This window comes from Moschus berezovskii, chromosome 3 (genome assembly GCF_049115385.1).
Source record: "Moschus berezovskii isolate FMDL1 chromosome 3, NW_MosBer_1.0, whole genome shotgun sequence".
NCBI lineage: Eukaryota > Metazoa > Chordata > Mammalia > Artiodactyla > Moschidae > Moschus > Moschus berezovskii.
The window spans coordinates 38,516,335-38,543,030 of NC_142462.1; the positions used below are offsets into that span (position 1 = coordinate 38,516,335).

At 40.4% G+C, this 26,696-nt stretch overlaps 1 protein-coding gene across 1 annotated transcript; it reads right to left on the reverse strand.

Annotated features, from left to right (window-relative positions):
• Positions 1-5,940: 5,940 nt before the first annotated feature.
• Positions 5,941-13,440, reverse strand: TOMM7 (translocase of outer mitochondrial membrane 7). Its single transcript, XM_088833676.1, has 3 exons — positions 13,263-13,440; positions 9,783-9,831; positions 5,941-6,174 (listed from the first exon to the last, which is right to left on the reverse strand). The coding sequence occupies exons 1-3, from the start codon at positions 13,363-13,365 to the stop codon at positions 6,159-6,161; spliced, it is 168 nt and encodes a 55-aa protein (XP_088689802.1). The 5' UTR covers positions 13,366-13,440; the 3' UTR covers positions 5,941-6,158.
• Positions 13,441-26,696: the final 13,256 nt, after the last annotated feature.

The window sequence follows — 26,696 nt, forward strand, 5'->3', positions numbered from 1 at the left end:
ACATGTCACAATTTGAGAAACAGAAAATGAATTTTTGATTCTCTGACATGTCCACTTTTGCTGACCAAATATTCATACATACTAATTCTCAAGTCTCATCTAGATATTGCAGCCAAGTTACAGGTAGGGAATTCTGGGAAATGTGTACCTCCCATCTGGACTGAAGTGCCCTCCAGGGGCCAGCAACCTAAGAGCCTAAAGACAAGTTAACCATCCCCAACTTATCCAACATACAAAGGCAGAATAGGAACAAGAAAATAGCATTAAAACTGCCATTCAAAAAAGGGGAGAGAGGAAAACCTACAGTGGTCACTGGTCTGTAGCAATATAGGATCACATGGAGGCAGAAACAGACTTTCTTTCCTGGCAGTATCTGGGGCTTTCAGTTCTACTTCCAAGGAACCCCTGGGCCCTCTAATTTTGCTCTCTAGGAGTTTTTCTCTTGTTCATAGTATCCTCCTCAGTAGACATCAGGGAACATGAGGGAGTTGCTGACATTTCTTAGCTCACTTTGTTAGTGGCAGTTTTTTTTCTTTTCAGAAATGTATTTCTTCCTGTTTCCATGGCCTTTTCCTTATCTTCTGCACTCTGCTTGATGTAACAGAATGCGCTGCAGGACCTTTTACTCATCATCCCAGTTTTGAGTAAAATTCTAAGACTGTCATTGCTGTTTCTTAGACGTGTGCAACTCTTTTCGGGTCACCCCATGGACTATACACACATCTTTGCTTCTTATGGGAAAGAAAGAGAACGTCAATTCAAACTTCCCTATACAGTTTCTAGGTCAACCTCAAAAAAGTTTATCATTTAATTCAAAACCATTTGCTGAGCACCTACCATGTGTGATACACTAAGGATCTGTGGTTCAAGCAGATCCTGGCCCCCGTCTTGGCACGGTGGTTACAGGGTATACAAAACTGGCAGCACTCATCAAACTGTACACTTAAGATATGCTCATTTTATGCAAAATATACCTCAATAGAAACATAGGCTATTCAAGGAAAGATACCAAATATAAACATTTAGAGTTTACTACTCACTGGAAAAGACTGATGCTGGGAGGGATTGGGGGCAGGAGAAGGGGACAGTGAATGAGATGGCTGGATGGCATCACTGACTCGATGGACATGAGTTTGAGTAAACTCTGGGAGTCGGTGATGGACAGGGAGGCCTGGCGTGCTGATTCATGGGGTCCCAAAGAGTCGGACACGACTGAGCGACTGAACTGAACTGACAGCTGGCATAATAATTTCAAGTGAGTTACATCTGTGATGTGAATTGGACTATTCTGCTATTGTGTATACAGCCCTGGACACTGGATGAAGTAGATGGGCCCTCTTTATGGAACTTGGAATGTTAATATTTTGTAGTTGCTATAAATGTCTATTATACCATTTCATTAGTAGTATAAATTACTTTTAATGGTGGCACATATCAATAACAACATCATAAGCTTTTAGTTAGCAGACATGGTTTCAAAAACAAGTTTTCTCTGTGATTTGGGGAAAATGACCCAAACCTGTTTCATCTGTAAAATGGAGTTAATGTCCTACTTCATAGCACTGTTGTGGTGACTAAATGAAAAAAGTGCCAAGTCATAGTAAACATTCCCTCTCTCGTATCATCTCCTCCCAACATGTTTTGATGTCATCTTTCATCAAGGCTTTTTTACCAGTTATGAATAACACAGAGAATAATACTGGCCCTTTATAATGATTCATAAGTTTCCAGTTCTCAAAGCATTTTACACTTAACACATATAATCTTATTCACCCATTCATTCTTATCGAACATCTACTACATGTCAGAACCTGTGCCAGCCTCTAAAAATACATAAAAATATCCTGTGTTTATATAGTTTGCATTTTCGAAGTGAGATAAGATTATATACATATATATAGAGAGAGAAAATCAGGTGGATAAAATTTCTTTGAAGACAAGGTGAAAGGTGAGAATAATGGGCCAACGAGACAAGCAGGTGGCCACATGAAGAAACTCAATATCACTACTTAACAGGGAGATGTAAATCAAAACTATATACAATGAAGGTATCAGAATGGCCAACATCTATAAACAATAAATGCTAGAGAGGGTGTGGAGAAAAGGGATGGCTCCTACACTGTTGATGGGAATGTAACCTGGCATAGCTACTATGGAGAACAGTATGGAGGTTCCTTAAGAAATAAAAATGAGCTAAAGTGATCCAGAACTCTCACTCCTGAGCATACATCTGAAAAAAAAAAAACACCCTAATTCAAAAAGATACACACACCCCAATGTTCAGAGCAGTACTATTTACGCTAGGCAGGATAGGGAAGCAACATAAATGTCCACTGACAGATGAATGGACACATACACACATGAATACTATTCAGCCATAAAAAAATGAAATACCATTTGCAGCAATGTGAATGGAACTAGAGATTATCATACGAATAATCAGAAGTAAATCAGACAAAGACAAATATTATATCACTTACTTATACAATCAAAAAAATGATATAAATTAATTAATCTACAAAACAGAAATAGACTCATAGAAAATAAACTTATGGTCACCAAAGAGGGACAAATTAGCAGTTTGGTATTAATAGATACACACTACTATATATAAAATAGATAAACAAAGATGTACTACATAGCACAGAAAACTATATTCAATATCTCATAACCTATAATGGAAAAGAATCATATACATATGTATGTGTGTGTGTGTGTGTGTGTGTGTATGAATACCGAATCACTTTGCTGTACACCTGAAACTAACACAATATTGTAAATCAACTATACCTCAATTTTTTTTTTAATTCCAAAAACATTAACAGTTAAAATTTCACCAAATGAAAAAATACTATAGAATGCTGCTGCTGCTGCTGCTGCTAAGTCACACAGTTGTAAAAAGCTACATTAAGTTATTTTACAACTGCCTCAGGCTGCAAAAAGAAAAAAAAAACCCAATGCCATACCTAAGTTATCCCTCTCTCAAATATACCTCAATTTTTAAAAAATAAAATTTAAAAAAGACAGTGAGTGACAAGACTGGTGTGGAGTTTGCTATTTTACATAAGGATCAGAGAAGTCATCTCTATCAAAATAGCATTTGGGCAGAGAATAGAATAAAGCCACACACATGGATATCTAGGAAAAAGAATTCCAGCAGAGAGAATAGCTAACTCAAATTCCAAAGTGAGAATATGCCTGGCCTTTTCGAAGGACAAGAAATCAAAATAGCAAGAGTGCAAGTGAACATGAAGAATCCTAGGTAAGTAACACATCAAAGGCACATAAAACCAGATTTGTTTCGTAGGTCATAGAAAGGATTTGGGCATTTATTCTCAGTGAGATAGGAAACCACTGGAGAGTTTTGATCAGGATGTGATGTGATCTTACTTTTAAAAGGATCACTCTGGATATGACAGGGAAGACTTTAATGCCTATTGGGAAGCAAGAAGGCTACTGCAAGTCTAAGACAGTATTCACAAATCTGAGTTGTACCATCATGACAGGGCTTTTCAAAATACAGATTGATCACATAAAAAGATGTTCACAAATGCTCATAGCAGCTTTATTCATAATAGTTAAAAACTGGGAACAACTCAAATGTCCTCTACATATACCCACACCATGGACTGCTCAGCAATGAAAAGGAATAAACTGAATAAACACAAAACCTCAATCCATCTACAGAGAATTACAGTGAGTGGAAAAAAGCCAATCCCAAAAGGTTACTTACTGTATGTTTCCATTTATGTAACTTTCTTATATATGAAAATAAGAAAAACCATAGAAATGGACACTAGATTACTAGCTGCCAAGGGTGTGAGGGAGTTTAGCTATTAAAAAGGCAACCTGAGGGATGCTTGTGGTAATGGAAAAGTTTTGACTGTATCAACATCAACATCCTGAAATCATATAATCCTACAAGATGCTACCACTCAAGGAAACTAGGTAACGCGTACAGGAATCTTTCTATATGGGTTCTTACACTGCATTGAATTCTATCTGTATTGAATTCAATAGAATATTGAATATTCTATTCAGCTATCTCAAATAACAAGTTTAATTTAAAACAATGCTGGAAGTAATTAAAACACACAGATCATTGGAGGTCATCCCATTTCTGATCCAGGAAGAGCTGAAAATGTGCTTTGCTAACAAGCTTCTAGGACTAGGATTGCTAATCTAGGATCAGATATACCAACCACACAAGAGTAGGAAACGGCTACCCACTCCAGTATTCTTAATTATCCCTATTTTGTGGAAGAAACTCCAGTCTAAAGATAAGTGTAAATATGGGCAGTAGGAACTAAGTAGCAGGACCAGGACTCAAATCAGGTCCTATCAGCTCAGGGTTTGTCTATGGGAAATTAAGGTCAGAAATAACCTTTTGCACAGCAAAAATTAACACAACATTGCAACTATACTCCAACTTTTAGAATTTGTTAAATAAAAAGAAACCATCGTATTTGTAAGGACTCTCTAGTGTTTAACACAGAACAGACTCATGTTTGCTCAACAGGACTGCACTGTCCTAAAATCTAAAGTTCAATAAAATGCAGGAGCTTAATTATAAACATTTCACAAACCTTCAGAAATAAACTTTAAAGTGTAGACTTAGTTCTTATCCTGTGCCTTGAACAAATGCTTAAATTCTGTTCCTTAGCTTCCTCAGATATGAGAACTAGGAACTAGTCCCTTTCTACTTAATTCCCAATTTCTTACTTCAAAAATATTTGGGGGTTTTATAAACACCTACAAGTTAGATCCTAAAAGTACAAAACCACTTAAGTTTCCTATCCATGTAAGTATTTTATCAAGTTGGGCACTTGCCATAGCTTTATTTTCTCAAGTTCTAGAAAGCCTGATGAAAAAGAAAAATGTGCATCAAAATACTAACAAAAATTCACTGACAACCCATTTAGTAGAAAGAATGGGGGTGTAGAAGAAAGCAGCCACAACTTTAAGCAATTCTAGGGGATTTAATAGCTAGTCAAAGCTCTTAGCAAAATCATACGTGCTCAGATTCATGAAATGTTAAAGCAATTACATTAAGTACATACCAGAAATTATTTCCTGCAGTTAGCTCTCAAGAATTCCACTTTAAAACTCCCTTATGCAATAAGCTTCCAGAATAGTCTACATCTCCATGGCAAAGATAACAAAACTTGAGAAAATAGGTTTAAATCGCAAAGAGGGCTTTACATTAGAAATAAGGAGGAAATTTCTGGTACTGATTGCTCCAGTTACCTGAGATTACATTCATGATTATTCTCTGACCCAGACGTTTAAAACATTCAATCCAATGGGCTCCTCCCAAATTGTGTCATCTCTTGTTCCAGGCCTACTTTCCTATAATTAATTACAATTCCCCAAAATAAGTAAATAGATCTATTTTGTTAGAATTACAGAAGCTAAGTTTAAGAAAAAGGGACGTGACGGGTGCCTTCAAACACAGGAAACCACAACATAGAACTGAACTAGTTCCCATAAATGCCTTTATCAGAAAATAGGAAGTACTACTGTTCTGTGTAGCTCTCCATGGGCTCCTGCTCAGCCATCTCCAGCTTCCTAGTGAGGGAAATCTTAAGACTCACATTTAACCCACAAATCAGACATATAAGCCTCCAATGCCATTCTCATGCCCTGCCAACACAGCCAAAGAACCCTATTTCATCAGAACATCACCCCTGGAAGTTAGGGCCCAGTATGTCACAGAGAGCTCTCTCTCCTTTATTACCTCAGAACATCTCAAAAGGAGTTATTAATTCACTGCAAGGGGAAACTAGAATCCATTTGTTAAGTGAACGGACATGAATTAACTTGGAAATGTTCTTATTTTTCAAAGTATCATCTAGACACATTTTGTTTTGAGAAAGTACCAAATGGCTAAATTTTTACCTGACAGTCCTATTAGGTTCAATTCAAAAAGGACTCAAGACATAACATTGTTAAAAATATTTATTTTAATACAGTCTATCATAAATAAGTCAGTAGAGGTTCCACTCTGCCACAGATGCATCTGAGAAGTAAGAGCCCTGTGCCATCCAATTGGTGACCGTCTGAACGATGTCCCATCTCTTATCCCAGCCAGACAGCACACCTTCCATGTTGTTCCTCTGCATTGACTTGCTTCCAAAACCAGATGACCAAACAGTCCTTTATCCCCAAAGTAAGCTAAAATGTTTGTGAAGAGGAGAAATAAATTAAACCCCAAAGTAAAAACTTCTCAAACACAGCTTAAGAACTAGAAGATTTTATACATTTATGTTCATGTTTACTCAACCATCAAATTCAGAATTAGCAGAAGAATCAATCTCACTGAGAAAAAAAAATAAGAGACCTATTTAAAGAAATAAATTTTATTACTTTTAATTGTAGTTACCTATCATAAACAAAAAGGAAAACATAAATTGAGGTCAATCAAAAGAGTGACATGAAGGATTGATAAAACCAGAAAATAAAGGTATATCCTTGTTAGATACAGGAAGGAGACAAGATGTGTTTTATTTCTAAGTCCTGTTGATTAACAATGTAGTTTCTAGTAGTAAGTCAACTTAAATAAAATTGCATTACAAAATGACAATATGAGCATTCCGTTAAGTTTGTATTTAGCAAGTATTTTCCTTTTGTGTATAAAGCAAACCAACATGCACTTATTTTCAATTTTCAAAAGTGTATTAACATCTCCCATTAAATCCCAAGTATATCTGCATACAGTTAAGACATGAAAACAAAATATTCATTTATCAAGGTCTCTTCCTCATTGGTAATGAGCATCTAAGATAAACAGAAAAGAAAATCTTCCTTGGCCTTATACAGATAATGGGAACAATCATTCTCCCAGTTAGTTAATATTCATGTATTTTGCCTAAATAATGTTTTACTAAGATATTGCCCCTTATTCACTAAATACTGCACTTTGAATAAGGCATTCATATCAAACAACCTAATACACAGAACCACCCTGTGTGAAAGAGGATGGATACCGATGAATGGGGACCTAATCCCAGGGAATCCAACAACTTAACAAGGAAAATACACCAGTAAATCTTGAACCACATTATTTTCATAAGTACTATATAAATAAATTTATATATAAACAGTAAACTTTATATTCCTGAGTTTCACATTAATAAAACATTTACATTACTGAAAACCCTGACAAATACAAGTCTATTCCTTTCAAGGTACAGACTAGGCAACCCAGGAAGACTTCTTTAGCCAGTCTTCCCAGTATAAGCAGCACAGTATACGAAATTCTGTAACAGGATAACACTTTTCAGCACTCAGTTCCTTCCTAAATCACAAATACCCCTGGAAAGAAGTCAGAGAATTTCCCTGACGACAGAAAAGAATGATCACCACCACCAGAAAGGAGAGGAGCACTGAGATGACAATAAAGACACGAAAAAGCAGGGGGGCGGCTGCCTCACTTTGAAGGGTCAGCTCTTGGTGAGAAATCTGAAGCCAATACAACAGAAGGGCACATGTAGCCCCACTTCTGGGTTCTGTATCACCTGGGGCACAAAAGGCTGTTTCCCAGCCTGCAGGTCCAGTCTAAAAACTGTACAAGAAGAAATGCTGTATCAATTCCTGTTCCAACACCACAAAGAAGTTAGGATCCTTTAATTAAGTTAATTCAGCACTTTCTAAGTGTTCCCCAAGTATCTGGCAGCTACTTCAGGTACTCACAGGACAAAACAAATGAAAACAAGCAACAAGCGTAATACAAAGCAGAGAATGAGACACGGAACACAAAAAATAGAGCAGTTTCTGCTAGGAGAAGGTGGAAAAGATTTAAGGAAGAGGTGATAAATTTGAGATTGAGCTTTTCTAAAGGTAGGTTTTCACCTAGTGGAAACTAAGGGAAGAAGCATTCCAGGCGGACAGAGAACAAGCATACAGACAAAGGCATGAAAAGATACAGTTTATTCTGAGATTCACATACAGTATCATGTAGCTAGAGCCTAGTTTTCACAGGAGAAAGAGTGGGGTGAAGGAGATGACAGAGAAAGGCTAAAAATTATTATTAAATTCATTGCTTATACATTATGTGTCAAGCACTGTTAATACGTTACATACAATAATCTTATGCAATTCTCAGGACAATCTTATAAATTAGATATTATAAACTTATAAAAGATGAAACTTCATCTTAGGTTAATAGCCTCTTGGAAAGAAGTATTTGATGATAATTTTCAGTCCTTGAAAAATGTTCACACAGCTTGACCAGGTAGTCCCATCTCTGATAGTATTTCCTAAGGTACTGTTTCCCTTAGGAAATAACTGGTCTAAGGTCAATCAGCTACTCAGTAGCAGACACGTTGCCTGAGTTTCCATTTTACAAAAAAAAAATCTGATAGTTCAAAGAGTAATAAAAATAAAAAAAGCTTGATGGGGACTTCTGAAAGCAGTTTTAAGAGGCTGTACCACAAAAGATTAAGAAAAGAGAGGCAAGTGAAGAAAGGAAGCAGGGAGTGAAGACCATTCATTGAAGAATTTTATCAGTAAAGAGTAACAGCATAAATGGACATGTAGACAGCATGTTTGGCAGTACCCTAAAGAAGAAAAAAACCTTGCTCTGAAAAAGGACAGGCCAGGGAGAGAAGGTGGAGGAAATTCATATCAGATGGCATTGTGCTAAGTAAAGTAGCAGATCATATTATCTGGGGGAGGCCACATGACCCAGTGGAAAGTGTACAGGCCTCAGGACAGACATACACCACCACCCACTGACTGTATGATCAGCTCTGAAGGACTGAAGTAACAATTAGAGATGTTGTATACAAAGCACTTAACACAGTGGCTGACACACTACAAATGACTGTTAGTAATATGACCATTATTATTCTTCCCATTCTAGAAAATAGTAGATTAGGAGTGTGAAGAAACAGAAGATCTAGAATAGCAGTAAAAAGTCTGTTAGGACAATCCACAAGAAATGTCTGGAAGACAGAAGGTCACTAGGTGGAATTCCACAGAACCTGTGCAGGGGTGCTACTCATCATAGTGCTGTAAGCATCAGTCCTTTCTACAGAGCAATTCTTCCTGGTCCAGATTCTGCCTTCACACATACACAAACACACACATACATACATATGGCTTTCACAAGTATGTACACACACATGCTTATGAGTATATGAATTCATATACTCTGTGTAGCTGGGTGTGTGTGTGTGTGGAAGTTTTCACCAGAGTTTATCCATCAAGGTTGTTTTGGAGAAAGGAAATATGAAAGGAATGCATTTTCAGAGCCGCAAATGTCTGTACACTGACTTACTAATTCCATGAGAATTTATCACAAGAAAATAAATCAAAACCTATAAAACCTATGCACATAAAAATGTTTGTTATATTGTTAACTAAAATACTAAAAAAAACTGAAAAACCTAAGTGATCAACAACTGGAAAATACATGGGCTATCAATTCTAATTTGGGGTGGAAAAAAAAATTCTCTGTACTGTTGTTAGAATGATACAAAAAGTTTACAGTTCACCTTTTAAAGTGGCAGGATATGTTAGTTCTTTTCCTTTGAAAACATGCTTCATTATGGTTATAACAAAGCACAGTAAATAGAAATTAGGAAGAGGAGAGAAAGCAGTTACCTGATAATGAAAGTTAGATTGGTTTTGCAAGTTGCTGCAATTTTCCAACAGCCCAAAACTACACCTGACTGATAAAGCTCCATTACAATACCAAGCACTACTTCTCTTCTGCTTGCCATGATTTAGTACTTATATATGAACATTTGCCCTGCAATGCTTATTTGTAAGAGCAGTACCTCAAAACAGTTGGTTCAGGCATTCCAGGATCTGCACCCCTCTTAAATCCTGGGGGAAAGAGAGAGGGAAGAAAGAGAATAAAGACCAATTAAAACTCTAGCAGACAAAAAATTTACAATGTTTTCTTTCTAAATCAATACTTGGTAGCTAGAATGGCATCCACATCTACCAGAATTACCTAGATTTACCTGTGCAACAGAATAGTTTTGAATCTTCACTAGAGTTATGTGATCATGTGCAGAACTAATTAGTAGGGAAGACAAACTACCTTATTCCTATAATAGTAGCCCTTAGCACACACTACCTTTCATTCTTAGTCATTACCCAGAAAAAACACAAACTACCAAATCAAACTGAATGAAGGACTACAAAGAGTACTGAGACTTCTTTTTAAAGCATATTTTTTTAAAAACTTCCTTTTCATTTTGTATTGGAATACGGCTGATTAAAAATGTTGTTCTGATTAACAATACTATGCTGGTTTCAGGTGGAGAGCAGAGGGATTCAGCCACACATATACATGCATCCATTCTCCCCCAAACTCCCTCCCATCTAGGATTCCACATTAACAATGAGCAGAGTTCCCTGTGCGGTGCAGTAGGTTATCCATTTTAAATACAGCAGTGTATACCTGTCCCTCCCGAACTCCCTAACTATCACTTCCCCTCATTCTTCCCTACTCCGCACGAGGTTGTTCTGTGAGTCTGTGAGTCTATTTCTGCAAAAAATTATACTTTTTTAAAGAAAAAAATTGAAGATATTTTATCCCCATGAACCTCTCTTTAGAAAGCAACCAAAGACTGGTGATAGAGAGGAAAAAAACTTCAAGCTATTGTTAATTAAATCAATGCTCTTATTACAAGCAATAGCTGTAATCAGACTAACCAGCATTTAAAGATGAACCCTGACCCTGTGTTTGTGGAACCAGAATCTTTTATAATGGGCAGAGACAGCATGCTTCCCCTTTACCCTGGTACTATTTTCCAAAGCTGTCCACCCTACAAACATCCTTAAAAACATGAACAAAGGGTGGTCACTACCTCTGCTCACAAGATTTGTAGAAATTCAAGACACTATGGAGAATTGTCTTCCAACAGGTAACTCACTAAAATCTTTTTGTTGGTAAATGTCCAAACAGATGCTTTATTGGGTCACTGTCTTATTTTATAGCACTATATTCCCACTGTATTTCCAGAAGCCCTAAAAGGTTATGTTTGAAACTAAACTACACAAAAAATTCAATATGCACTTGCAAAGTTTTAGTGAGAGCTGAGGTGGAGAAGTAAAGCATGGGAACTAGGTCAGACCTAAAATTAAGCTTAGATACAGTATAAGGAAAAAAAAACAATGGTTAACATGGAAAAATAAAAAGATAGCCTTAACATCAATCTCCACCCGAGCCAGACACAAGGGTACCAGCACTAAACAGTAGGATTACTGGTAATCCTAGTAAAATAAAAGGAAAATAATTCTAGGGTGGAAAAAAAAGCATTATCTATTTTTCAGACCAAAACCCTCCTTATACAGATTTTAACAACCAGCTGCAGCTTTCTGGGAACAGAAGAGGAATTTCAAAAAGGAGTGGAGAAAAAGGTACCTGAAAAAGACTTATAGAAGAGCAAAGAATCCACATGGACAAAGAAAGCAGGAGCAGACTAAAATGGGACCCAACATACACAATGGAAAAAGGACATAGAACAAAGAAGGGGAAGAATCAAAGACCCCTTAACTTCCTTCCATAGCTAAAAGGACAGCTCCTCCCAGTGTTTGCCTAGCAAAACTGGGCCCTTCTACAGTTAAGTGAAGGCTGGGGAGGAGAATTTGGGAGAAAGAGGGGAATAACAGCCTGTAAGAGCAGGCTAATTACTTGCTCTAATTTTCAATGCCTACACAAAGTTACTAAAATCTGGGGAACTAGTGGTCCAGTGGCTAAGACTCTCTCCTCCCAAAGCAGGGGGCCAGGGATCCATCCTGGTCAAGGAACTAGACCCCACAAGCTACGACTAAGAATTGGCACAGCCAAATAGGTAAGTAGTTTTCAAAAAAGCTGCTGTAGGGACTTTCCGGGTAGTCCGGGAAGCAGTTAAGAATCCAGTCTCCCACTGCAGGGAGTGCCGGTTCAGTATCTGGTAGCGGTAGTTTCACACGACATCGGTACAGACAAACCCTGCCCCACCCCCCGAAAAAAAAATGCGTTCAAAATAAGGGAGGAAAGGGTCTTTTTAAGCCCTGCATTCTGAAGTATCTCCAGGTTATTAGCTGGCTTGCAAGTCATGGGGAAATGGGAGCCACAATTGCCTACAGAATATCCAGCATAATCAAACGCTCCATCAAGGCTGAATGAAATGTACTGCGTCTTACAAAAGACATACCTAAAAAACATAAAACCAAAAACAAGCAGCAGCATCTAGTTAAAAATCATAGGATTGTGAAATGTGAACCGGAGTTTTACAAAATGTCAAACTCTACGCTCAAACTGACAAAGGCGAAACGCTATCCATTCCATCCTACTGCCTGAACAGGGCAATAAGTTTAAAAATACCTCATGCGAAGAGTTGACTCACTGGAAAAGACTCTGAAGCTGGGAAAGATTGAGGGCGGGAGGAGAAGGGGACGACAGAGAGTGAGATGGCTGGATGGCATCACCGACTCGATGGACATGAGTTTGAGTGAACTCCGGGAGTTGGTGATGGACAGGGAGGCCTGGCGCGCTGTGGTTCATGGGGTCGCAAAGAGTCGGACATGACTGAGGGACTGAACTGACTGAACTGAACCCCAGGCGAAAAACGGTATAAAGTCTCAATGTGCGGCCCGAGGCAAAAATCTGTGCCTTACAACTTTCAAATTTCCGCAATACAGCATGGTAGTTAAGAGTATGGGCCTTGATGGCCCACTGCTTGAGTTCATAGCTCCACCATTTGACAGCTGTGTGGCCTTCAGCGAAGAACAAAACTGTTCTATGCCTCGGTTTCCCCGCGCGTAAAACCTTTACCTGCACGTGGGAACGCAGAAGCATCCAACAACTATTGTCATAATCATGTCTCAAGGCAGTGGCATACCCATGAGGCTTAGAACCTCTTTCCACTTAGGCCCACCTGGAAACGTGACAATCAACTTCCCGAAAACACACCTAGTGTCCAAATGTGAATTAATCACTTTCACACACATCAGGTCCTCAGGTCCACGCACATCAGGACTTTTCAGGTCCCCAAAATCCTGAAAAGTAGGTCACCAGTTGCTCACAGATGTAGTAACACCACGGGAAATATTACGTGACTTGTTAAAGACCAGAAAGAAAAAAGCATGGGGCGGGGGGGAGGACAGAACAAGAGCGCGAACTCAGCTTAGACGGACCACACTTGACCAGATTCTCGAAAGACGTGCTCGGCGTGGTCACGTTTCTCCCTCACACCAAAATGGACTCTCAGCATCCGCACCCGCTTCCCTCCCGTCTCCTACCAGCTTCTTCTCCCACTGACCCAGGTAAATCACGAGAGGAATAAAACCCCAGCGGATGGCAAATTGTCCTCCCTTGAAAAGCTGCTGCAGCCGCTGCTTGGCCTCTTTGCTCAGCTTCACCATTGTGACAGCGCTGGCGACACCCGTGAGACAACAGCCGCAAACACGTCAGGAATCTGAACGAAAGGATACGCGCACGCGCCACACCGGCCTTTACGGCAGGAGTCGTGAACGTCGCCGAACGAACGTCGCAATTCATCGTCCTTTACCTCGCCCCTCCGCGGCCCCGCCTGTGAAAGGCGCATGCGTTGTTGATTCTCTTCGTTAGGCGGTCCAAGTTCCCTTTGCTCTGTTTAGAAATCGCCAGGTTTCCCTGATGGCTGGATGCCTGGAGCAATGCTCAGGGGATTCCTTCAGCCCTGAACGCCCTTTCTCTTCCTACAACCTCACCCACTTTTCAAAGTTTATCTCCAAGTGTTTTTTATATAACAGAGAAGGAACATTAAGGACTGAATATTAGCCCCAACTTTTATTCTCACTTGGGTGTTTTCTTGGACAAGTTATTTAACTTCCCTCTTTATCAGTTTGTTTCTTCAAACTGCAGGTTGATCTGCAAGGAGGATCACAAACTAACATCCAACAGAGCGTGTATCCATGTCTTCTTTGACTCCCAAAGTATTCAGTTGTTTATTTTTACATTTTAAATTACTTGTCAGCATTTTAAAGTTTGGGAAAGTTCGCATGAAAATCAGGACGTTTTCAGAGAAGTTGGCGAATTTCATTGCAGTCAGCACCCAACTTGCCCTCGTTCGTTTAGAATTGCAGTGATCCTCACCCCTGGCTGCACAACAGAATCAGTGAGATTAAAAGACTCACTCTTGCTGGGGGCCAACTCCTACCAATTATGATTAGTTGGGAGTGGGGCCTGGCCTTTGCTTCCTTTGAACTTCCCAACTTCTGATACAGTAACTGCCGCTCTGCAGTTGGCATTTGGGCTTTTGACCTCAAGGTTAGGACTTTTTTTTTTTTTCCTGTATTTATTTATTTTTAAATAAAAGATAATTGTTTTACAATATTATGTTGGTTTCTGCCATGCATCAACAGGAATCAGCAATAGGTATACATATGCCCCCTTCCTCCTGAACCTCCCTCCTACCTCCTACCCCATCCTACTCCTCTAGGGTGTCAGAGAAGGCTAGGAATTCTTGATTACTAAGGCTGTAAGAAATTTTTACGTCTTTGACCTTGGTGCCTTTCCTGACTCACCTTCAAGATACATTATATTTTCTTTGAAATTCTCTTTTTTTTTTTAAAGGGTTTATTTGAGTGAAATTTTGTTTAAAACAATAAGTTCCAAACCGCAAGTGGTTATAAATGCTCACTCTTTTAAATTCATAAGGTGCTCATGGCTCCTCTTAAATTTCCCCCTGGCTTTGTGGACATTCCTGTGCCTAACTCAGTATCATCACTCTGTGGACATGAGTTTGAGTGAACTCCGGGAGTTGGTGATGGATGGGGAGGCCTGGCGTGCTGTGATTCATGGGGTCGTGGAGAGTCGGACACGACTGAGTGACTGAACTGAACTGAACAACCAGTTTATTCTGTCTGTGTTAAGTGTTTTAAATACAAAATTAGTCTTAATCTTTAAAAGAATTTAAAACATTAAAGCTTATTTTCAGTTCATTTCAGTTCAGTCGCTCAGTCGTGTCCGACTCTTTGCAACCCCATGAATCACAGCATGCCAGGCCTCCCTGTCCATCACCAACTCCCGGAGTTCACTCAAACTCATGCCCATCGAGTCGGTGATGCCATCCAGCCATCTCATTCTCTGTCGTCCCCTTCTCCTCCCGCCCCCAGTCCCTCCCAGCATCAGAGTCTTTTCCAGTGAGTCAACTCATCGCATGAGGTGGCCAAAGTATTGCAGTTTCAGCTTTAGCATCAGTCCTTCCAATGAACACCCAGAATTGATCTCCTTTAGAATGGACTGGTTGGATCTCCTTGCAGTCCAAGGGACTCTCAAGAGTCTTCTCCAGCACCACAGTTCAAAAGCATCAATTCTTCGGCGATCAGCTTTCTTCACAGTCCAACTCTCACATCCATACATGACCACAGGAAAAACCATAGCCTTGACTAGACAGACCTTGGTTGGCAAAGTAATGTCTCTGCTTTTTAATATGCTATCTAGGTTGGTCATAACATTCCTTCCAAGGAGTAAGCGTCTTTTAATTTCATGGCTGCAATCAGCATCTGCAGTGATTTTGGAGCCCAAAATAATAAAGTCTGACACACTTTCCACTGTTTCCCCATCTATTTCCCATGAAGTGATGGGACCAGATGCCATGATCTTCATTTCTGAATGTTGAGCTTCAAGCCTAATTTTTCACTCTCCTTTCACTTTCATCAAGAGGCCTTTGAGTTCCTCTTCACTTTCTGCCATAAGGGTGGTGTCATCTGCATATCTGAGGTTATTGATATTTCTCCTAGCAATCTTGATTCCAGCTTGTGCTTCTTCCAGCCCAGCATTCCTCATGATGTACTCTGCATATAAATTAAATAAGCAGGGTGACAATATATAACCTTGATGTACTCCTTTTCCTATTTGGAACCAGTCTGTTGTTCCATGTCCAGTTCTAACAGTTGCTTCCTGACCTGCATACAGGTTCCTCAAGAGGCAGGTCATGTGGTCTGGTATTCCCATCTCTTTCAGAATTTTCCAGAGTTTATTGTGATCCACACAGTCAAAGAGTTTGGCATAGTCAATGAAGCAGAAATAGATGTTTTTCTGGAACTCTCTTGCTTTCTCCATGATCCAGCGGATGTTGGTAATTTGATCTCTGGTGCCTCTGCCTTTCCTAAAACCTGCTTGAACATCTGGAAGTTCACGGTTCACATATTGCTGAAGCCTGGCTTGGAGAATTTTGAGCATGACTTTACTAGCGTGGGAGATGAGTGCAATTGTGCGGTAGTTGGAGCATTCTTTGGCATTGCCTTTCTTTGGGATTGGAATGAAGACTGACCTTTTCCAGTCCTGTGGCCACTGCTGAGTTTTCCACATTTGCTGGCATATTGAGTACAGCACTTTCACAGCATCATCTTTCAGGATTTGAAATAGCTCAACTGGAATTCCATCACCTCCACTAGCTTTTTTCGTGGTGATGTTCTCTAAGGCCCACTTGACTTCACATTCCAAGATGTCTGGTTCCAGGTGAGTGATCCCACCATCGTGATTATCTTCATCGTGAAGATCTTTTTTGTACAATTCTTCTGTGTATTCTTGCCACCTCTTCTTAATATCTTCTGCTTCTGTTAGGTCCATACAATTCCTGTCCTTTATCGAGCCCATCTTTGCATGAAATGTTCCCTTGGAATCTCTAATTTTCTTGAAGAGATCTCTTGTTTTTCCTATTCTGTTGTTTTCCTCTATTTCTTTGCATTGATCACTGAGGAAGGCTTTCTTATCTCTCCTAGCTATTCTTTGGAACTCTGCATTCAGATGCTTATATCTTTCCTTTTCTCCTTTGCTTTTCGCTTCTCTTCTTTTCACAGCTATTTGTAAGGCCTCCTCAGACAGCCATTTTGCTGTTTTGCATTTCTTTTCCATGGGGATGGTCTTGGTCCCTGTCTCCTGTACAACGTCACGAACCTCCATCCAGAGTTCATCAGGCACTCTATCTATCAGATCTAGTCCCTTAAATCTATTTCTTACTTCCACTGTATAATCATAAGGGATTTGATTTAGGTCGTATCTGGATGGTCTAGTGGTTTTCCCTAGTTTCTTAGTAATTTTTTTTAATGTTTATTATTTGGCTGTGCCAAGTCTTAGTTGCTGCATTCAGTTCAGTTCAGTAACTCAGTCGTGTCTGTCTCTTTATGACCCCATGGACTACAGCATGCCAGGCTTCCTTGTCCACCGCCAACTCCTGGAGCTTGCTCAAACTCATGTCCATCAAGTCGGTGATACCATCCAACCATCTCATCCTCTGTCGTCCCCCATCTCATCCTCTGTCGTCCCCTTCTCCTCCTGCCTTCAATCTTTCACAGCATCAGGGTCTTTTCCAGTGAGTCAGTTCTTGACATCAGGTGGCCAAAGTATTGGAGTTTCAGCTTCAGCATCAGTCCTTCCCATGAATATTCAGGACTGATTTCCTTTAGGATGGACAGGTTAGATCTCCTTGCAGTCCAAGAAACTCTCAAGAGTCTTCTCCAACACCACAGTTCAAAAGCATCAATTCTTCAGCGCTCGGCTTTCTTTATAGTCCAACTCTCACATCCATACATGACCACTGGAAAAACCATAGCTTTGATTAGACGGATCTTTGTTGGCAAAGTAATGTCTCTGCTTTTTAATATGCTGTCTAGGTTGGTGATAGCTTTTCTTCCAAGGATAGTCTTCTAATTTCATGCTTGCAGTCACCATCTGCAGTGATTTTGGAGCCCAAGAAAATAAAGGCTGTCACTGTTTCCATTGTTTTTCCATCTATTTGCCATGAAGTGATGGGACCGGATGCCATGATCTTAGTTTTCTGAATGTTGAGCTTTCAGCCAACATTCAGGGATAAACAATTTTTCTTCTCTGTCTTCCTAACCATCATGAATCTACTCATGCTCTGGGTGTGACAGGGTTTGCTGTCAATACCCCAGATGCTCAGGGCTTTTGAAAGGAGTGTCACTGTTTCCACTGTTTCTCCATCTATTTGCCATGAAGTAATGGGACCAGATGCCATGATCTTTGTTTTCTGAATGTTGAGCTTCAAGCCAACTTTTTCACTCTCCTCTTTCACTTTCATCAAGAGGCTCTTTAGTTTCTCTTCACTTTCTGCCGTAAGAGTGGTATCATCTGCATATCTGAGGTTATTGATATTTCTCCCAGCAGTCTTGATTCCAGCTTGTGCTTCATCCAGCCCAGAATTTCTCATGATGTACTCTGCATATAAGTTAAATAAACAGGGTGACAACATACAGCCTTGACGTACTCCCTTCCCAATTTGGAACCAGTCCATTGTTCCATGTCGTAGTTGCTACATACAGACAGGATCCTTTTTTTTAAGGTGCAACACATGGGATCTAATTCCCTGACCAAAAATCAAACTTGGGCCCCCTGCATTGGGAGCAGAGTCTTAGCCACTAGAGCACCAAGGGAATCCTTTACTTTACTAAATCTTATAAGAAGTAAACTATCATAGGCCTCCTTTTACAGGTCAGGAAACTCAACCTTTTATCCAAATGCCTGATACATAGTAAGGGTGCATTTATGTCAGTGAAACTGAACAACACCATAGTCATTTCCCTTCATCAACATTCATGGAGCTATATGCTAGGCACTAGAGATGTAAGTTTTTTTTTTAAGGCATTGCCTTTAAGAACTTCATTCTTGCATGGAAAAGGTGAGTAAACAGATGATTGCAATACACTGTGAATGTGCTAAGTTTCATGATAAAGTTACACACAAAATATGATGGAAAGGTAAATGGAGGACACCGTACACTGCCTAGAGGCAAAGAGGAAATAAATTTGAATTGTTGAGGTAAAATCAACAGGTCTCTTTGGCCAAATGAATGTGGAGGGCAGAGCTGAAAGAGGTGGTCAAGATGCCTGCCCAGTTTTGAATTTGAGCAACTTACTAAGTAAGCAGTCTTACTCCTTGGTCTCCACAAAGTCTAAAGTATATAGGTTCACCTTCACAGTGATTCCTACAGATAGGGGTGGGGATTCAGGTAACATTGTATTGGCTGGAAGTGCTGCAAAACTTCAGTACTAAATTATTAATATATATAATGTACACGCAAGAGATTCTTCTATTATAATAGTAATCACCATGCATTTATTACTATGTGCCTAGAAAGAAACACAGAGAAATATACTTCAAACACTTTATAATAGTAATTATCTCAGGGGACGAGGGAGGAAATTAATGGAAATCTTTACTTTTCATGTATTTCTCTGTAATATGTTGCTTGTTTTTCATAATGAGCATATATGACTTCTACAAAAAAAAAGTATATTTTAAAACAAAATTAAACCCTCTAAGGACTCCCCATTGCCTTCAGGATAAAAGATTAAAGAGTTATTGCACAACCTACATGTTCCTTAAAGGTACCATTTTATCTTTCATCTCTGCTCTTACCGCTGCCATAAATGCCCTCCCAATTTCTTCTTTAAGGTCCATTCAAATATTTTCTACAGTATCTAATTCCCCTGACTTGCTCTTGCCCTTGTCCAGGGCAAGCTGAACACTTCCTCCTGGTGCCCCCACTCTCAAGTTGACTTGTCACTATTTATTTACATGACTATTTCCCCAAATGGACTACAGGCAGAGGCCCTCACAAATCTCACATCCTCAATTACTATATATATATATACCACTTGTGGACTCACTGAATGAATTGGGAACTAACAGCCTTGGTTAATTATGTTACTCAGTCAGCCATAGAACAGGTATCTAAAATTCTTATTTGTAAATTTATGATTAGAGATATCCTTGGCAAAAGAATGGACATTTTCCCTCCTGGTGGACAATCCATTAGAAATAACTAATAGACTGAACTGAACTGAACTGAACTGGGCATTTACTATAATGCATGCACTGTGGTTTGGAGAAGGCAATGGCAAGCCACTCCAGTACTCTTGCCTAGAAAATCCCATGGATGGAGGAGCCTGGTAGGCTGCAGTCCGTGGGGTCACTAAGAGTCGGACACGACTGAGCGACTTCACTTTCACTTTTCACTTTCATGCATTGGAGAAGGAAATGGCAACCCACTCTAGTGTTCTTGCCTGGAGAATCCCAGGGACGGGGGAGCCTGGTGGGCTTCCTTCTATGGGGTCACACAGAGTCGGACACGACTGAAGTGACTTAGCAGCAGCAGCAGCAGCAGCATGCACTGTGGTTGCTCACATGCCTTAACTTGAATCCTCACAATTCTGTGAGCTGGGGACTGTATTAACAACCTCATTTGGAGGAAACTGAGGCACAGGGAAGTGAAGTAAATTGGCCCAACTTCATAGAACTAATTAGTAGTGGGAGTAGGGTCTTAATCCAGATGTTCTTACACCAGAACTTGAATGTTAACCACGTTGCAACACTGCCTTATAGGAGAGAAGTAAACACAGGACCAAAGAAAAGAAGTCATGTATTCCCAAAACATATGTTCCTAATGCTGTGATAGATAGAAGAACTCTGTACATTGTACTGGAGCAACACTAACAATTAGACCAAACGCTGGCCAGTGACCCAAAGGGATGCTGACTGGCTGAACCAATCAGACCCTCTCTAAATGAGATTTGAACTCAAGATAGAAAGAAAGAAAATTCTGACCAAAGCTGGTAAAACAGAGAATAGAAGACATGCAGCAGAGGGCGCAAGTCAGCAGAAACCATCAAGTAGAGAATATTGAGGTATAATGATATTCAAGACCTCAGATAAAGAATAACATGCTTTCTGGTGGTAGGAAAATAAGATAGTCCCATCTAGAGTTTACTGTGGACTGAACAACCCTCCGGTATCCAGCTTTATTCCAAAGTTTGTAAGCCTGGCAATGCCATGGTTCCCATTCTGTAATGTACAAGAAAGTGGAATTAATCAGTTACTTTATAAGTAACTGGTCTCAGCTAATTATAAAATAACAGAAAAGAGGTGAAGGCATGAGGTGAGAAGCTCACAGGAAAAATCAACTGTCAGGATTTCACCAGCAACATCCAGAAAAAAGATAATATTGTTTTCTTAGGGGGGAAAAAAACTCTAGAGAGGATCAGATGGTTGAGCTCTTTAAGGCTGCAAGGAGGAGAGAAACCTACAGAAATATGGGTGGTGTACATTTCTGGCAGCACAGCCAGACTTTACAGAAGAACAGGAACGACTCCTTCGGATGTCTATTTACACATCTGAAAAATGGAAAGGGAGTAACTACTAGTTATGGGCTGAATTCTGTGCCCTATGACCACCACGCCACTCCAAATTCAAATGTTGAAGGCTCAACCCCCTGTGGAGGGGTTTGGAGAAAGAGCTTTTAAGAAGGTAATTAAGGTTAAATGAAGAGTAGAGAATGGGACCCTAATCTTACAGGGCCAGTCCTTATAAGAAGAGAAGGAGACAGCAGAGCTCTCTGGCCACGGGCACACAAAGGAAAGGCCCTCTGAGGACACAGTGAGGGTGCACAGTATCAGTACTCCAGAATGACTGACTGCATAAAAGTGGCTTATAAATGTGGGTGAATGAAACAATGACGTTCAGATTCAAAATTCAACAACCACATTCCAAGCAGTGTGAGGGGTGCAAAGAACATGACGCTTTGGAGGACTGGAGATGATGTCCGGGAAGGACCGGCCACCTCCCTGCACCTCAGTCTAGGACTCTGAGCCTCTGGAACTGTGAGAAAACACACTTCTGTTGTGTGAGCCACCCAGTCTGCGGTGTTGTGTTATGGCAGCCTGAGCAGACTACTGAGCCTAACTCTGTTAGGCTGCCTAACAGAGCTGTGTATGCTGCTGCTACTGCTGCTATGTCACTTCAGTCGTGTCCGACTCTGTGTGACCCCATAGACGGAAGCCCACCAGGCTCCCCCGTCCCTGGGATTCTCCAGGCAAGAACACTGGAGTGGGTTGCCATTTCCTTCTCCGATGTGTGAAAGTGGAAAGTGAAAAGTGAAAGTGAAGTCGCTCAGTCGTGTCCGACCCTTAGCGACCCCACGGACTGCAGCCTACCAGGCTCCTCCATCCATGGGATTTTCTAGGCAATAGTACTGGAGTGGCTTGCCATTGCCTTCTCCGAACAGAGCTGTGTATAAGAAAAATTAAATCAGATCACGCTGATGTGTTAATAAAAGTACCATGTGTTGGGCACCTCCCTGTGCCCGGTCCTTCATGGACATCATCTCCAGTCCTCCAAAACGCCATGTTCTTTGCACCCCTCACACTGCTTAGAATGTGGTTGTTGAATTTTGAATCTGAACATCATTGTTTCATTCACCCACATTTATAAGCCATTTTTTATGCATTCATTCATTCTGGAGTATTGAGTACTAATAATGTGCAGTTCCTTGTGCTATGTGGATCACTACGTGTGGAGACCCATAAGAAAATGAAGTGCAATCTTCCACTTAGAGACTCTGTGATCTGGTTAGAGAGAGTAAGACACATACAGTGAGAAGTTACTTGTCCATGTGAACGGTCTTTGGAAAAACAATAACATCACGTCAAGATTAAACACGGGGACTCAGGGGCAGAAGCTCTGCCTTTGAATCCTGGCTCTGTTACTTAGCTGTGTCAACTTATTTAACCTCTCTAAGTTTCTGTTCTCATCTGCAAAAGAAAATAACAATAATAGCCACCTCAGTTACTCTAAAGATGAAGAGATAACACACCTGAAATATGGGACCTAACTAAAAGACTTAGGCAAAGATAAGCTATTTCTATCATTGTTTGTTATTTGCCTCTTTGTTCTTAATGGCTTCTATTTCAAAGATCAGCCTTTGCCAGTTTTTTCTCTAGTTCTAATTTCATGAGTGGATCGACAGCCTTCCAGGAGCTGGCTGCACCTGCTAAATACAGAGCCACAGACTGGGGGAGGGACAGACAATGCAACATGAGCTGGAGTGTAAGCTCTTCAAGGAATATAGTTTCTACTTTGTGTCCATTGAACCTGAATACAGTGCTGTGCCGTGGAAGGGACCTAACTATACCCATTGCTATAAAGAAAAAAACACAGAGTTAGAAGTCACGTGGATCTGAAAGCAGACTTGCCAAGATTTGAATCCAACTCTGCTGTTTGCCCAACACAAGAACCTCAAGAACTAGGTGATAATATATCAGAAAAACTAATTAATTCACCATGGATACCAGGAAAACAGGACCTATTTTCCAAAATGCAGCCACATGTATGCACCAAAATGAAAAAGGAAAAAGTATTTTACCAAGCATCTTGTTTTCTAGAGATGGTATATTAAAAAATATATCAATATTCAGGCACCATGTGATTTCTTGAGTTTTTAACTCTTACTTTGTCCTCTTTTTTTTTTCTGCTAGGGTGTTTTGGGTGGATAGATAATTTCTTATTGCCACGGTACAGGTTGGGATTCATGTGTATTATCAAGCAAGCATATATGTGGAAGACAATTTCCACAAAGAATAGATTAGTCACAAAGTATCACTGGGACATCAACCAAGTGTAAGCTTCTGCCAGGAAGAGGGAGTTTCAGAAAATTGTCCTTCTCAGGTCCTGCTCACAAGGATTTGGGACTCTTATTTGGGAAGATGATGAATATATCCTTGAAAGACAAGAGGGTGTAGGGTGAAGGCCCAATGTGTAGAGCAGACAATACAATGTTATAGACATTTGGATGAGAGCCAAGTCACAGAGGGCTGGATTCTTTGGGGGTACATCACAGAAGAGAGCCTGAGCTGACTTCTGATGGCTGGAGATGAGGGAGACTAGAATAAAGAAATGTCAGAAAAAGCAGGATTAGGAGGAGAGAGAGTGAAATGTTTAAGGTGGAACACAAAGCTCCAGGCAAGAAACAGAGACCAAGTTATAAAAAGAACCTAAATGTCATGTTAAGAAACTTGGATTTTAGCCAAAGAGTAGCTGGAAAGCTGCTGAATATTTTAGAGAAAAAAAATTACAAGGTGAAAGCATTTTATTTTTAGGGTTTAATTTTTTTTTTTTTTTTAGTTTTCTTGATTTTGTTGAAAAGGGAATAAATTCACATAGTCTAAATTTAAAAGGTACAAAGGGTATCTGGTGAAAGGTCTCCCTCTGCTTCTGTCCTCTGCTCCCCATTTTTATCCCTGGAACCAAATCAGTGTTAGCGATTTCTTATGTATTCTTCCAAAGATCTCTATGTTTATGCAAGCTAAGACACACATTCCTCCCCATCCTTGTTTTACAAATGGGATACAATCAGAATTACTTACCTTAAAAATGTAATTTAGAGACTATTTCATATGAATACATAAAAAGATTTTTCATTACCTTTTCAAAAAACAGATGGATTGGTACAAAAGAGTATAATTCTATTTCTTTCACATTTTGTTGGGCTTCCCAGGTGGCTTAGTGGTAAAAAATCCACCTGCCAAGGCAGGAAACACAAGAGATCCCTGGGTCAGGAAGATCCCCTGGAGGGAGAAACGGCAACCCACTCCAGTATTCTTGCCCGGGAAATCCCATGGACAGAGGCACCTGGCGGGTACAGTCCATGGGGTCGCAAAGAGTTGGATGTGACTGAGAGACTGAGCACAGCACAGCACTGCACTTTCTTGCCCAGTTCTTCTTGTAGGCAACCCAATGTGTCTAGTTTTGTATACATCCTTCCAGAGATATTCTAGGCATATGGAAACAAATAAACACAAACTCACACATTCCCTCACCCCCTTTAAAAATATACAAATAGGATGCATCCTGTACACCATCTCACCTTTTTTATTTTAAAGTATTTCTTAGAAATGCAAATAAAGTCTTTATTTGAATTAATGGCATTGTACCAATCTCAACTTCCCAGTTCTATCAATTTATCAAGGTCATGTGTAACTTATTACTAGGGGAAGATGGATGAAGAGAGATTTCCTGGCCCACAGAAATTCTGTATGATTTCTGGAACTTCTTGGAAGTCTTCAGTTCAGTTCAGTTGCTCAGTCGTGTCCGACTCTCCGCGACCCCATGAATCACAGCATACCAGGCCTCCCTGTCCATCACCAACTCCCAGACTTCACTCAAACTCATGTCCATAGACTCGGTGATGCCATCCAGCCATCTCATTCTCTGTCGTCCCCTTCTCCTCCCGCCCCCAACCTTTCCCAGCATCAGAGTCTTTTCCAGTGAGTCAACTCGTTGCATGAGGTGGCCAAAGTATTGGAGTTTCAGCTTTAGCATCAGTCCTTCCAATGAACACCCAGGACTGATCTCCTTTAGAATAGACTGGTTGGATCTCCTTGCAGTACAAAGGACTCTCAAGAGTCTTCTCCAACACCACAGTTCAAAAGCATTAATTCTTCAGCGATCAGCTTTCTTCACAGTCCAACTCTCACATCCATACATGACCACGGGAAAAACCATAGCCTTGACTAGACGGACCTTGGTTGGCAAAGTAATGTCTCTGCTTTTTAATACATTATCAAGGTTGGTCATAACTTTCCTTCCAAGGAGTAAGCGTCTTTTAATTTCATGGCTGCAATCAGCATCTACAGTGATTTTGGAGCCCAAAAAAATAAAGTCTGACACTGTTTCCATTGTTTTTCCATCTATTTCCCATGAAGTGATGGGACCAGATGCCATGATCTTTGTTTTCTGAATGTTGAGCTTCAAGCCAACCTTTTCACTCTCCTCTTTCACTTTCATCAAGAGGATTTTATACTTAAGATATGTCAAAATAAAAAACATTAAGAATATTTCCTGGGCTTCCCTGGTGACTCGGTGATGAAGAATCCACGTGCCTGTGCAGGAGACATGGGTTCCATCCCTGGTGCAGGAAGATCCCACATGCCTTGGAGCAGCAAAGCCCTTGTGCCACAACTTTTGAGCCTATGCGCTGAACCCTGGGAGCTGCAGCTAGTGAAGCCTGAGTGCTCTAGTGCCCAAGCTTTACCACAAGAGTAGCCACTGCAGTGAAAACCCTGTGCACCGCAGCTAGAGAGTAGCCCCTGTCCCCACAACTAGAGAAAAACCCACGCAGCAACAAAGACCCAGCAGATCCAAAAATAAATAAATAAAATTTTGTAAAAAACAATATTTCTTAGCAATTATTCCAGATCAGTAAATTCCTGAAAATTAAAGTGTCCATACCTGGGTACTCAGTCTCTGACTCCATGGTTAAGAGTGGCCCAGGTACCAAACTATGTAACCGTGATTAAGATTCTAGCAGGAAATCAGGGGCTGGAGTAGCAGGAACACCCAGTTCTCATCCTAGTCTTTGGCTCACTTAAACCCTCCTGTTTCGGCTCTCATCTGCAACACTGGGATTACCTGCCTTGGTTACCTTTCAAGTGTCTGGAGGGTTAGATGGGATGACAGATAGAACACTATTTACTTAAGTTGAATCCACTGTAAAAATAAAAGGTTTGGCAAGTGTGACTATCACCTATACTAGAATCCTCTGCTGCTGCTGCTAAGTTGCTTCAGTCATGTCCAACTCTGTGCGACCCCATAGATGGAAGCCCACCAGGCTCCCCCATCCCTGGGATTCTACAGGCAAGAACACTGGAGTGGGTTGCCATTTCCTTCTCCAATGCATGACAGTGAAAAGTGAAAGTGAAGTCGCTCAGTCACATCCGACTCTTAGCGACCCCATGGATTGCAGCCTACCAGGCTCCTCCATCCGTGGGATTTTCCAGGCAAGAGTACTGGAGTGGGGTGCCATTGCCTTCTCCCATATTAGAATCCTCTACCTACAATCAAAAATAGGAATTGTCTCCACAGACATAAAGAACAGATTTGTAGTTGCCAAGGGGGAGTGGGGATGGGGGAGCAA